At 35.2% G+C, this 13,998-nt stretch overlaps 1 protein-coding gene across 3 annotated transcripts in view; it reads left to right on the top strand.

Moving 5' to 3' along the window:
• CSMD3 (CUB and Sushi multiple domains 3) overlaps positions 1–13,998 on the top strand; it is a 1,201,062-nt gene that overhangs the window by 641,792 nt on the left and 545,272 nt on the right. For all 3 annotated transcript variants that reach the window (XM_035011782.1, XM_035011781.1, XM_035011780.1), the window contains one exon: positions 11,089–11,201. In XM_035011782.1, coding sequence (XP_034867673.1) covers positions 11,089–11,201 — 113 coding nt within the window. The remainder of the gene's footprint in view (positions 1–11,088; positions 11,202–13,998) is intronic.

The raw sequence follows: 13,998 nt of genomic DNA, 5'->3' as shown, positions 1-13,998 counted from the left end.
TGACTTTTTTAAAAAAAGATTTCACATGTAAGTGATACCATATAGTATTTGTCTTTCTCTGTCTGGGTTTTTTTCATTTAGCATAATGTCCTCCAGTTTCATTCATGTTGTTGCAAATGACAGGATTGCCTTCTTTTTTAAGGCTGAATACTATTCCATCGTATAATATGCCACATTTTCTTGATTCATTCATTGGCTAGTGGACACAGGTTGTTTCTACAGCTTGGCTGTTGTGGATAATGCTGCAGTGAACATGGGAGTACAGATACCTCTTGGAGATACTGATTTCATTTCCTTTGAATATATACCTGGAAGTGGGATTGCTGGATAGTTTGGTAGTTCTGTTTTTAATTTCTTGAAAAACCTTCATACTGTTTCATAGTGACTGTACCAATTTACCTCCCCACCAGGTATACAGGGTTTCTTTTTCTCCACATCCTCACCGACATGTGTTACTTTTTTGTCTTTTTGTTAATAACCATCCAAATGATGTGAGGCATCACCACTTTCTGATGTCACCCAACTGGTGATATTTCAAGGTTTCAGGGTTGTTCCTTTTTTCTTTTTTTAAATCTAATATTTTGCAGCCATCATCATGTGTAGTGAATTTCATGTATCCAAAATTAACATATAAATCACCCTTGATAGTACTATACTAGAAGAATTAATGTTAAATATATTTCCATAAAAAGCAAATGTTACATATTTGTATGATATAAAAAGATATATTGGAATGTAGGAATATAGCTGTTATCTCTAATGGATGCACACATATGCCTAGAGTGATTATAAAGAAAATCAGGCATTAAGCCTAATAGAAATTTTATAGATCCCATCCTATATTTCATATTGTATTTGAGTGCTTCAGAAAGATTTCTGAGTGCACTTATTTAGGGAGTTTACTCTTTTATTCTAGCACAAAGGGGCAAACTAGGAAGATTAGAATGTGTTATGAACTCTGGGGTTATTCAGCCTGTTAACAAACATGTATTAGAGAAGTTTTGGGGTTTTTTTTAAGTTTATAGGTAATAGGTTCAAAAAGGCATATTAAAAACACACTAAAACCAGGGTGCCTTTGTGTCTCAGTCAGTTAAGCATCCAAATCTTGATTTCACCTCAGGTCATGATCTCAGGGTCGTGAGATCAAGCCCCGCGTTGGGCTCTGTGCTGAGCATGGATCCTGCTTAAGATTCTCTCTCTCCCTTCCCCTCTGCCCATTCCCCCTCATGCTCTCTCTCTAAAAAAAACCCCAAAAGCCAAAAAACAAACAAAAATAACATACTAAAACCATTTGAATACTCATTTGAGAATGATGTAAGACTCCCTCCTCCATGGCAAAAAAAGCACCCTTTATTGTCAAAGGGTGTGAGCTGAATAGAAAGTTGTCCAAAGTAGGTGAATCCTAGAATTCGAGTCTAAACTAAAGTGCTTGAGAGGCTGTCAGGAGGAATTAGCCATTGAGGCTGCATGCAAAGAGCATAGTTTCAAGTGAGATATCAGTGTTAAGAAAATATAATTAAAAATAAAATCACCTACCAACAAAGTGAATCCTCTTCACTATATGTAGGAAAGAATGAATCAGTTTTACTATTAAGGATTAAACCAGACTGTGACACACGTTATAGGCAATCTGTTAAAGAGATTGCAAAAAGAGAAAAATAATCTCACCCATTTGTATAACCATTACATACATGTTAATTATCCTTATCAAAAGTAAAACAAAATGAACTCTTTTCCTTATGATAAGCTGGAAGTTACATCCTGGAGCAAAGCACCTAGGCTTTAACTCTCACACACAGAAGCAGGGTGAAGGGGCGCCGTCTTTCTTCATGTTCACATTTCGAAGAGATGGTTCCAAGGCCTTCGTGAAAGACGTTCTTGGGGTGCAAAACTGGAAGAGGTTTGTTTAGTGTTCAAAACATTTAAACAAGCCTGAAAAACACAGAGAAAGCAAGCATTTATAATTCTAAGTTTTCTAAAGGAAATGATAAAAAGAAATGGAAAAGTAGGAAAACTTCCTTTCCCTTTTGGAACCAAGGACAGTTTGAAATTTTTTTTTTAATTTATATTTGCACTTATAATTTTTCTTTTTGTGACTACTTTATAATAAAACTACAATTTTATAATCATCTCTATTGCTGTTTCTAGTTTCCTCTGGGCAGTTTGCAGTCATCTAAATATACAGCAGATTCACAGTAAAATACAAAGCAAAGCAATTATCAGGAATACAATAGGATGAATTTAAAATTTCAGTACAATATTAGCCTTGGAGGAATAACTTTTAAATATGTTGTACCAATGGTGAATGGGTAAAGCAAATTCTTGAATAGCAATGGTCAAATATTCTCTTTCATCATACATTAGTTTTACAAATTGCTATGTTGTCTATATTGCTTACACTTTCAAATGATTCACTGTCTATTGTATTATTTTATAGCTCCTTACGAAATCTTACCAATCCAAGCCTAAGGAGTAGCTTCACCCTGGAGCCTGAATCTAATTTTTCAGTAAGAGTTTATTTCTTGAGAGTCCCAGTAAATTTCTCCTAAGTTCTCATCAATTACATAAGCGACATTACATTTACAAGATAATCTAGGCTCTTTGGTAGTTATTCCATCTTCCCAAATAATTTTCCCTAGATGGAAACACAAAGATACTCAGTACCATTATCTAGTACTATTATGAAGCACCTGTTGAAGGGTACATATTGGACTTCCAGTGTTTAATAATACATGACTCTAATTATTTTAAGTCTTGGGGACAAACCCAGCCTAAGGGGCATGTTTTGCGTGGGTCAAAATCAATATTTATATTATTATAACAGTAAATTAAATCTCTGTGGATAACAGACATTCACTTTTATTTATCTACACTTGGACTGGAGAGAACTTGTTATTTCAAAGTTAATCAAGGCATTAAACCTGTCTTCTGCAGCTTAGTCTGTAAAAAAACAGATTTCTGTTTGTCTTCTAATTAAATGCTTTTCATTTTGCAGCATCCTACCAAACAAGTTAACAAAACTTTTTTTATGTCAAAATTAGAAAGTGAGTATCAGGATGGGTATTAGTTACTTTACTCTGGTATTATTAAAAATTAATAAGAAGATAATCTCACTTTTTGCTCTGCCAATAATTAGATGGCTGGACTGAGAAGTCCAGATCATGTGTCTACTGGTGTAAGAGAAAAATTATGCTAGACTAGTTAAACAGTTAGGGAAGACTTTATTCGAGACTATTGACTTCTACTGCAATAGAGCCCAAGACTATTGAAATAGGAGTCAGTACCATTACAATAAGGAAGAAGAATTAAACTCAACTCTACTGAAATAAAAGGTGGGGTGGGTTTTACAAGCTGGGATAAACTAGAGGGAAAGTATTGGAGAACAGTAGGTGGGAGATTAGTCAATGTGAATAGGTCACCTGTGTCTGCTAATAGATGCTGATCAAAGTTGAGCAGACAGAAAGATCAGAGTGCTAATTCATTTCATGATTATATTTCAGAGGGATGGCTCCCACTCCTTGAGAAACACATTCTTGGGTTATAAAAACTTGCTTCTTGAAGTGTAGGGAAAAGATGTACAATTCCAAGTTTTCTAAAGTAAAGGCTCTAAAAAAAAAAAAAAAAGTAGAATAGGACCCTGTAGTCAGGAAGAAAACACTCCTAAAGTTTAGGAACATTAAGGCTGTCTTGGCCACTGGGAATACAATTTTGAGATGTCTGGGAATAGTGATTGTGGGACATATTACTGGGAGTACAGAAAGAAAAATATAGTTTAACAAATAGCTTGTTTTTTTTCCCATAATAAAATGTGATTTTTAAAAGATTGAAATAACACCACTGTGAATAATACAGTAAAGTAGTCCATGAAAATCATACATTAGCTAGAATACCTTTTTTCAGTTGAGTTCAGTGCCATCATCAGTTGCTCTAGAAAATTTAATTTTCAAGTCCTTTGTGAGAACCACTGCCTAACCCTTTACATGCTGCTGGCTTCACTTGGCAAGCCTGGGTCTCCCTTGGTTTTTTTTTTTTTTTTTTCACTTTGATAGTTGTATGGGTGATCAGAAGCATTTGAAAGAGTCCCTCCAGCACGGGAAGAGCCTATCTTTCCTCTACAACAGCTTTAGGTAGACAGAATCTCCTGGTCAATAGAGGTAGCAGACTTGTTCTGGTGGGTCTTTCAAGGTCCTTTACCTTATAACTTTATGTCTCAGGACTTCTGGGGAAGAAAGAAGCCCTTTGAAGTATTGAACATGTTTATGAGAGCATTCAGTTAAATTGGGTACAGGACATGATCTCTGACCCAAATTCATAAGCCTGACAAATATAAGTTCAAAGGGAAAAATATTATGCTTGCTTGCAGAGGTTGCTCTAATTTTTCACAAAGCTAGCAGTAAAGTTCTAGGCCATTTTAATCTAGTATATTGGTGAATTTTAGCAAATGCATTTGATTGATCTTACAGGAATCTGTCAATATTTGCATCATACTGGATGGCAGTAGAAATCAGATAACTTCCTCTCTCTGATTCATTATGCTCTAGTATTCCCAAAGTGGAAAATGTTTGTATGAAGAGAGACTTTACCACGGCTTGAGCATTGGCATCTGAAGAGAGAAACAACTTATTCAGACCATCCAGATATCATAATACCATAACTAGACAAAATCTCTTACATTCCACAGGAAACATTTCCTAGAAATCCAAATGCCACCAAAATTCTAGAGAAGTTGGTTGGGGAAAACTGCCTACACAGACCTTGGGAGTGGCATGTAAAGAATTCTGCTGGCAAACTTTTCATCTCTTTAATATGTTGTGAATAACTTCATCTTTTAGGTATATGTGGTAAGAGTCTAGCGCCTTTAAAAATCCCTCTTTTACTTAGATGATTATATTGATGACACAACATTACTAACCAAGAAATAAGGACTGTGGCCTAAGAATGTTTTTGTTAGATAATTCCTAGAGCTCAGTCAAATTACTTGTAGCTCCTTTTCTAATACATTTGTACATTTTTTGTGTGTGAAGCATATTTTGGAAATTAATAAAAATTGCTTGTTTTATTGAATGCAAGGCTTCTAAGTTTGAAATCCGCCACATTTAACAGTGGCTTTTTAAGCTCTGTCAGCAAAATCATTGCCCTCAGAAGCTTTCATTTCTGCCCGTGTGAGCTCTACAAGATGTTACTGATCTGAGCAGACAGTTGTACAGCCTTTAACAAGTCAGCTATCAATTTTCCATGAGATACTTTATTTCCCCTCAAAGTATAGAATTTTCTGGGTTTTTTTTCCCCAAATTTGTTCTGTTGCATGACAGACAACAAACACATATTATATGGGGGTGCAGTTCTTGTGATTGCTATTGATGAGGCTGCTTGTGCTAACCTTAGTTCTAGGCAAAATAGAAGCTTCCAAAATTTCATAAGAAGTCAGCGTACCATGCAAAGCCTTACGTTGGCCACTTTTATCCTGAGTACGTGACCCATGTGCAAATATTATGAACAAGAATATAAGACAAACCAAGTCAGGGCCTAGTGTCTTCTTCTATTACCATTGAACAGTTGTGATCATCTAATTGATTAGGATCTGGTAAAAACAAAACAAAACAAAACAAAACCAAAAATCAGGATCTAAGAGATTGCATTTCCTAACAGTATTTTTTTTTTTTTTTAATGACCATTTATAACTAGTCTGATGGCATACCCACAGATTTGGAACCTTACTTGTGAGATAGCTCTCACAGCACATAGGACATGGGAGTAAGTCAAGTGACTCAATCTAAGGACCTGAGCCTTTTTAAAAGTCTGTCTGCTGCTACCGCAGAGTCCCAGTATCCCCAGGGCCCTGGCCTCCAGAAGCACTGAGAAATACATTATTAAAGTGTGGTCTAATCCCTGCTTTTGAGTTAAAACTCCAAAAGTGGTGCCCTTATTTTCATGACAACACAACCAGAAAGCCTTTTCAAAATTCAGAATCCCCCAACGCTGAGACGATACCAAACAATCATCACACAGTTGCTCTATCAGAGGTTTTGCCCACTCTGCAAAGGTTTGAATCCACTGTCTACAATATCCTGCTAGTCCCCCAAATTGGCTAAGTTGTTTTTATTTAATAAGGTATTTCATTTGCAAAATGGGCTGGCTCCGATATTGTATCCTTTTGGGGCCTTCCCCATCCACAGATACCCTGAATAATTTACCTTAGACAGTAGTAGTTATCTCGTGAGGCCTTGTGTCCTTGTGAATGGAGGGAATTGTAACAAAGGCAAAGCATCAGCTCTGCTTGGCTTTTTAGTTTCTGATTCTACCAGCAAACCATCCATATATTGAGTACCTATGGATCCTTCTGGTGGGAGAGCTTTCTCTAAGTTTTCCTATAAATGACTGGAGAAATAGTAGGAGAGGACTGAAATCCTTGAGGTATCTTTTTTTTTCTTTTTTTGCCATTAATATTGGACTCCTTCATAAGTAAAAGTAAACAAGATTTAGACTTGTCCATGAGGGGAACTAGGAAAAACAACAACAACAATAACAACAACCAGAAATAGATAGATTGGAGAAAAACCTTGCAGAGGATGGTACCAAAGTTATTAATAGTTCTGGTGTTAGGAACTACAGGCATTAATGGAACAATTTTATTTCCTAAAGATCTTGTACAAAGGTCAACCATCTTTATCATATTTACTTTACTTCTTTACTGGGAATTTGGCAGTATTAATATTACAGGGTGAGTGCCCTTTCTTTTATAATTATCCTTTGTTTTTCTAATTTTTTTACAACTGTTTTTTTCCTTCTAATTGAGCCCTCAACAAAGGATATTGTTCGACATATGACTTATGCTTCTGATAAGTGATTTCTATTGGTTCTACATCTCAGATTAAACCAGTGTTGTTATTCCTTGGGCCCAAAGTAATACATTGATTTGTTTCTGTTCAGGGTACTTTTCCAGCATGGTATAAGCCTGCTATTCCCTGCTATATCCCTTTTCTTTCAGAAGGCACACAGTAACCAAACCAGATACTTTTTCCAAGGGCAATTCACAGACACTCCAAATGGAATATACAATATGGTAGTCTTAATTTGCACAAGATATCTCTCCCCAATAGGCTTACAGGACAATCAGGAGAAATTAAGAAAATGTGTTCCTCAGTCACAGGATCTATTCAGGTTGGAACCACAGAAGGAAAGAAAGAAGCATAAAGCTGATTCAAACTACGAATGACCTCTATTGATCTATCACCAGATGGAGAATGAGGAATTTCTGGGGAAATTACAGAATAAGTAACACTACTATCTACCAGAAAAAGCAATGATATGTTAGCCAAAGGGAAAGTTATTGAAACATACATTTCACCAGTTCCTACCACAGAATTTCCTCAGTCTGTCAATTTTAAACCATTTTGCCAGGTATTTCTTAGCCTTCTGGACATTCCTGATTCCTATTTCTGCAATTTCTACATCCTTTGGAGGTTTTTTTTTTTTTTTTTCCAATTCCTCTTCCAGTATTGCAGCCTCTTGCAATAATAAAATACTGTTTTCTCTTCAGTTCCCTTCACAGATTGGTCACCACTATAGAGATTATTTCCTTTTGTAAATAGTCTTAACTGAACAGTTAACCTGCAGTTTTTAACTTCTTATTTTCTTCTTCATATTTGTTCAGATTGTCCCCAAACCAAGTAATTACTGCTAAGACTTGAGTAATAGTCATCCTTGCCATTCTACTCCCTTTTCCTTAATTTCAGCTTGGATAACCAACAAGAGAAGCCAAGACAAAGATGGATAGAATAGAACCAAGGGATAATTTTGATCCGCCCCTGGATCCATGCTTCTAAATCCTGAAAAAGTATCAACAAACTGTTGATGGAAAATAATAGGGGATTCACCTGTCTTCTCTCTGTAACACTGTGGTTTCTCCCAGGTCACCTTTAGAGGAAAGGCTGTGAGCAGTCTCTTTCAGTGGGTCTTCCAAACCCTTAGTTCTTCCACAGTTGTGGAGGATGGTGGCTAATCTTTGGTGTGCTGGGTCATCTCCTGGTCCCCCAAATGCTTCCTCCATCAAATGAGCAAAATCTGTTGGCTGCAGAATTCCACACTCTAGCTAGTACACATCCCCAAGTGTGGGGCTATAAATTTAAAGAATAAAGAGACAGGAGAGGCAGAAGGAGCAGAGACAGCAGGAGAAAGGAAGACAGGCCTCTGTGAAAGAGAAAGTCCCTTGAATTCTCACATGTTTTCTTCCATTCTTCCCAGTCTTTATCTAAATCATTTTTAACTTTCCTCTTAGAATGATATCCATCCAATAAATACAAGTATTTAATTTGCTTGGAATTAGGCCCTCCTAGAACGTGCAAAAAATCCCAGAAGACTAGATTCTCCTGTGTATTCCTAATATAACAGAGAGATATTACCTGTTTAAGAGAAAGAACTGCAGGCTTCCCATATTTTTCACCATCAAACCTAATCATGATCTTGATGGGATTTTAGAGCCCATTTACCCTGGCTTACTAAATAATAAAATCTTGAATTTGAGAGAGTGGTTCATCCAGATAGTATTTCAAAAAAGCAGAGTCCTAGAAGAAAGACTTTATAATCCAGGGTCTCTTATTAGATTGTTTGTGACCACAAGACTTTTAGCTGGTCCATTTAATTCAAGAATTACCATTTGTATCCTATTCTCATCACCAAATTGTTGGGGAAACATAATTAAAAATAGAATCACCTGTCAACCTAGTTAATTCTCTCCACAAAATGTAAGAAAGAATAAAACAGTTTTAAAATTGAATAAGCATTAAAACAGACTATGATGTGTATCATAGGCTACCCACCAAGGAGATTGCAAAGAAATCAATCTCACCCTTTTGTACAGTCAGGCAGATACAGTCCATTACATGCATGTTAATTGCCCTTATCCAGAAATATTTTAAATAAAACTCCTATCTTTATGATGGGCAGGAAGTTACATCATGGATCTATATGCCTAGGCTTAAATTCCCACAAAAACAGGGGGACAGGACAACATCCTCCTTGATGTTCACATTTCAAAGAAATGTCACCCAGGCCTCTAAGAAAGACATTCACGGGATGGCAAGAAGCTTATTTAACTTAAAAGATTTTTATATAATTGAAATAAACAGACGTCATTTATAATTTCAAGTTTCCTAAAGGAAATGCTAAAGAGAAGGGGGTTTTCTCTTCCCCTTGTGGCATCAGGGAAAATTTTAATTTAATTATCATTATTTTTCAGGCTTGTATTTACCCTTACACCAGCCAAGAATCAAGTTAGCGAGGGAACAATTTAGCCTGTATGTGTTAGTTGTTCTTTATGAACCAATGACAGTATAATGCTAGAGGTTTAGGGTGGTAAAAGTTCAGGACTGAAAAGGAAATAAGAGAACATAAGAAGGAGCAATTATGCAATCCTCTCCTGAAAACACTAACTTTTAATAGTTAGTGTGAGGCAGATCATTGACATATTTGATATGGTGCATCTGATGTACAGCTGTAGTATTAAGCTCTCATGCCCACTTCATAATGAAATCATTTTGCTTTCTGTCATGTCTCTGAGCTTGAGCTCTCACTCTTGCCCATAAACCTGTCTCGCTGCTATAGCTCAAAAGAGTAGTACTTATGAACTCACCAATTTGAAAATTGAAAGTTCATATGCCACGAAGTTTCATTGAAAGATCTTTCCAAATGATAGGGGTGTGTGTGTGTGTGTGTGTGTATACCCACAGATATGTATACATAGGACAAATATACTCCTATATTGCAAAGGAGAATGTATGTACGTATATCTTTTATATTATAATAATTTTAAATTTGATTTGGCAGGAAGACAATGCATATACTTTAAAATTCCATAATATAGTATTTTATATTTCACGTTGTTCCTCAGTATCACATATAATCCCATAATTAGCTCATAATATTTAACTGGGTTTATTTGCAATAGATTCCCATAAATTCTGTAACACTGGACACTGGTGACACAGCTATATTTAACGCAGTCTACTGATGATATTTTACCCTTTTGGTGGCTGGATAATGAGCAAAGCATTTTGCTGCCGGGTCACTTCGAGGATACGGGCATCGGTGCTGCCCTCTGCTGGTTTAATGGTAGTGTAGCCTCCATCCAAAAACCTGCTCTCTTAAGGTGCCCATTTTATTACAGAGGGAAACTTTATACCTTCTCTCTTCACGTAATTTCCCAGCAACCCTCATGGTTTTAGCAATAAATTACATAAACACTTAGGAATTCCCCCTTTTAAAAACCTATCTTTTTAGTATATAATTTAAACTTTCCTAACACTATGGATATTTTACTCAGCAGTGAGTCCATTTTTTTCCTCTTCCTATTCTTGACACTTTTCCCCCCAAGGTCTTATTTACTCATTTGCTTTCCTCCTTTTTGTGACCCTTGGCTTTGGTTCAAGTATGTGACTGTAACATAATTAATGACAGAGGAAACATGAGGTAATTTCCCTTTTTACTGTTATAAAATTGAGCGTTACTGAATGAGATTATTAATGCATAGATTCAGTGATGCTACATCAAACTAGCAGCATGTTCTTTAAGATAAAACTATTTGCAGTAAAAAAAAAAATAGATGACATATGTAGTCTGATATCAGTACTGCAAGGGGATATACTATATTCCTTGCCCTTTTATTGTTTTGCACAGTGCTTAAATATTTTTCACAATATTTCTTTAGAACAAAGTTCTGTAAAACTTGAAAGGTTAAAATGAAGAGCATTCCTGGTGTTTAAAAAAATTAAAGATATTTTAGATCCTCTTTTTCTTTTCAGTTCAAAAAGAAGTATAGGATTCTCTGATAGTCTAAAATTTAGTATCTTGCCTGAGGGTTATGAAAGACCTAACCTAGTTAAACACACAAAATGGTACTTACTTAGAATAAATCTTGATCACTAAATTGTGCTGTTTGTTCTATTACATCAATGCATGGTCTTGCAAGTTTATCTGGCAGTTGTTTTTTTCTAGCCAAGAAAGTATTGAGAAACAGTTCTGTCTCATAATTTGCATTCAGAGAGTGTTTTAATAACCCATTTCTCTCTTCTCCGTCCATCTCTTTTTTAGGCTGACTGGGAGCTTTGTGCCAGACCTGATAGTGAGCATGAGTAGCCAAATGTGGCTGCACCTTCAAACAGATGAAAGTGTCGGATCTGTTGGCTTCAAGGTTAACTACAAAGGTAATGATGAATTGCTACTATGGGAAATATGTTATCTTAATACCACCAGAGAATACTTTTAAATTCAAGTTTAATTGCATCTATGAAATAAAAGTTTCCCAAAACACAAGCAAGAATATATTCTAACAAAATACTTCTCTTTTTAAATTAACTATAAATGTTGATTTCACTCTTCTTTGAATAAACATAGACCTACCTTTTTTTTCCCCCTTACACTGTGTCTATTTTGCACTCCTCATCTCTTCCCCAGTCCACTGTACTATCTCTATGTATTAGTCACTCTGGACTCCTAGCCTTTCCCAGAATAGACAATGTAATTTTATATACTTTATACAATTTGCCTGGCAAAAATTATCTAATACTTAAAGTAAAGGACTTAATTCCTCCAAGAATCCAGGGTACCATTTTTTGAGGGGATTGGAGGGATCTATCAGTTATTCTCTCAGATCAAATACATTGTTTTGGTGTTCAAATCATCAATTCCTATGTAAGTCATAGACCACAGATGTGTGAAATTGCTACTACCCACCCAGTGTTGGTAGTGATGCAGACTGATGTTTAATTTCCTGTGCACAACAAAATCTTTTGTTTTAGTTCCATTTATAAGAGATAGAGGCAAGTGTTATAAAATCATAAATATCCTTGACATATGATGAACTGTGATTAAACTCAAATAGAGACAATGGATATATACACAGTGTACATATATATGAAAATGTACACACTATATATATATGAATATATACACACTGTATATATATGCATATAGAATTATGACTGAAAAAATAGTAAATGTTAATAAATTCAACTGAAATCTATACCTTAAGAAATGAAAATGTGTAAGAAGCCATCAGAACACTATGTGGCTTGATTTTATTATTTCTGTTGTGGTAAAACTCATTATTCTCTATCTTCTCAATTTCAACAATAGCTGTGTAAAATTCTCTTACTTGCATAATAATAATTTTTAATCAGTTCCCTTTTCCAAACATTGGCTTGCCATGCCTTTGTATCTGGACACATGGAACTGAATGCATGATGTTGTCAGGGAGACAGAACACAGGTATCCTGTGCTTTTAACTTGTGACTAAATTTGGTGCTATATTAATTTGAATAGTTCAGGAAATCTGTATAAATGTCAGTTAAAAAAATAAAAAGGTTACCCTGATTATAATTTTAAATATGCCCCTCCTCCATTTAAAAACCCACATCTATCCTCAGTAAATAAAACAAAATTACAACATTTAAAGAATAGTCAGCTTTTGTTGAAAGTATCTATGTTTTGATGTTTTCATTTAAAAAAAAAAAGTTCCACTCTAAATGGCTAAAGGAAACTGTCATCCTTATATTCCTCTTGGTTTTATTATTTTCTTCATAATAAGATGAAGATTACCTGTCAGAGAAGGTGAAGATTACCTGTCAGAGAACCTACAGTTGTTTAAACCTTAGAAACTGTATTAATCATTAATGATAATGCTTCAACAAAGAACACAGTGATAATAAAGCTCACGGACATGTCAGAGCAGTAGGGGAGTTCTATTGATATTCACAAAGCTCTCCACTCTGCTGCAGTTCAAGTGCTGAAGTACATGGTTAAGTAGCACAATTAAACATTATTTTGTTTTCTTTCTGCTCAGTTTTCAACAAATAATTTAAAAAAAAAAATCCTAAGGATCTGCTATGTGCTGGCTTCTGAATGAGTTGTTGAATATAGAAAGAAGAGCCAGGTATTAGCTGTCAGGGAAATCATGATATAGTGACAGAGAAAAACATACCCAACTATTCAAGCACAAATATCTACAGAGATGAGATAGTTGAAACCAACATAGGAGATTCTTAGTGAATAATGCCCTTATTCTTCTCCCTCCCTTCAATCTATTCTAATCCAAGGTCCACACTGTGAATGGTGCTCTCTAGCAACAGAGAAATTTCATATTACATTTCTGCTGTAGGTGTTTCCATACTTTTCATTGCTTAGAGATAAGGTCCACAACCTTGACTCGTCTTATCTTCCAGCTTTCTTCACCCTTTGTCTTTCTACAGTCCAATTTTATCGAATTTTCTGTAATTCTCCATCCCAGCAAATTGTTTTGTACCTCTCCTCTCTGGACATTCAGACAATTCCTTCTGGATCCCCTATTCTTATTTTAATAGCATCACATCACTTATCCTTCAAGACAAAATTCAAATATTTCTTCTGTGAAGACTTTCTTAACTCCACTCATCACAAAATAACACTTTCTCTGTTGTATGAGACTTGTGTAAGATACATACTATATTACCAGATGGAAATATGTCATATCTATCTTCATATTTCCATTAGCAACCCTTTGCTATGTCATCATAAGTGATTAGTAAAGCTGAACAAATGATTTAACATGTATAATGTGATATAATATAGGGAAAAGTATGTCCTTAAACATTTAGTTTACCATGATTTTTTTCCTACTGTGAAAATCATATTTTTGCATTCTCCATAATTTAAAGCCTGAGCTCAGAGTTGAAGCAGGGTTCATTTTGAGAAGTTTCAAATTTTGATGTGCAGATAGCTTTAGCAACTTTGCCTACTAAAAATAATTTTCATAATTACCATGCTCTCTGTTAAGTAGTGTGTTGGTTCTAAATGGAACACCTGCTGAAAAACCTTTCCAGATTTGATCTAAAGATATCTTCTTTTTGTCATCTGTAGATTTTGCATGAGATAGCATTGACTGTAAATCTCCTGTAAATTAAATATGTATTTTTTGGTATATTTTATTTTTTTAATTTTAAAGGTAGCAACTAAACTATGTAACTA

Source organism: Mirounga leonina, unplaced genomic scaffold (assembly GCF_011800145.1).
Source record: "Mirounga leonina isolate KUSES-001 unplaced genomic scaffold, KU_Mleo_1.0 Mir_165, whole genome shotgun sequence".
Taxonomy (NCBI): Eukaryota; Metazoa; Chordata; class Mammalia; order Carnivora; family Phocidae; genus Mirounga; species Mirounga leonina.
The sequence above is the reverse complement of the archived record's forward strand: the minus strand, read 5'-3'. Positions and strand labels throughout refer to the sequence as shown.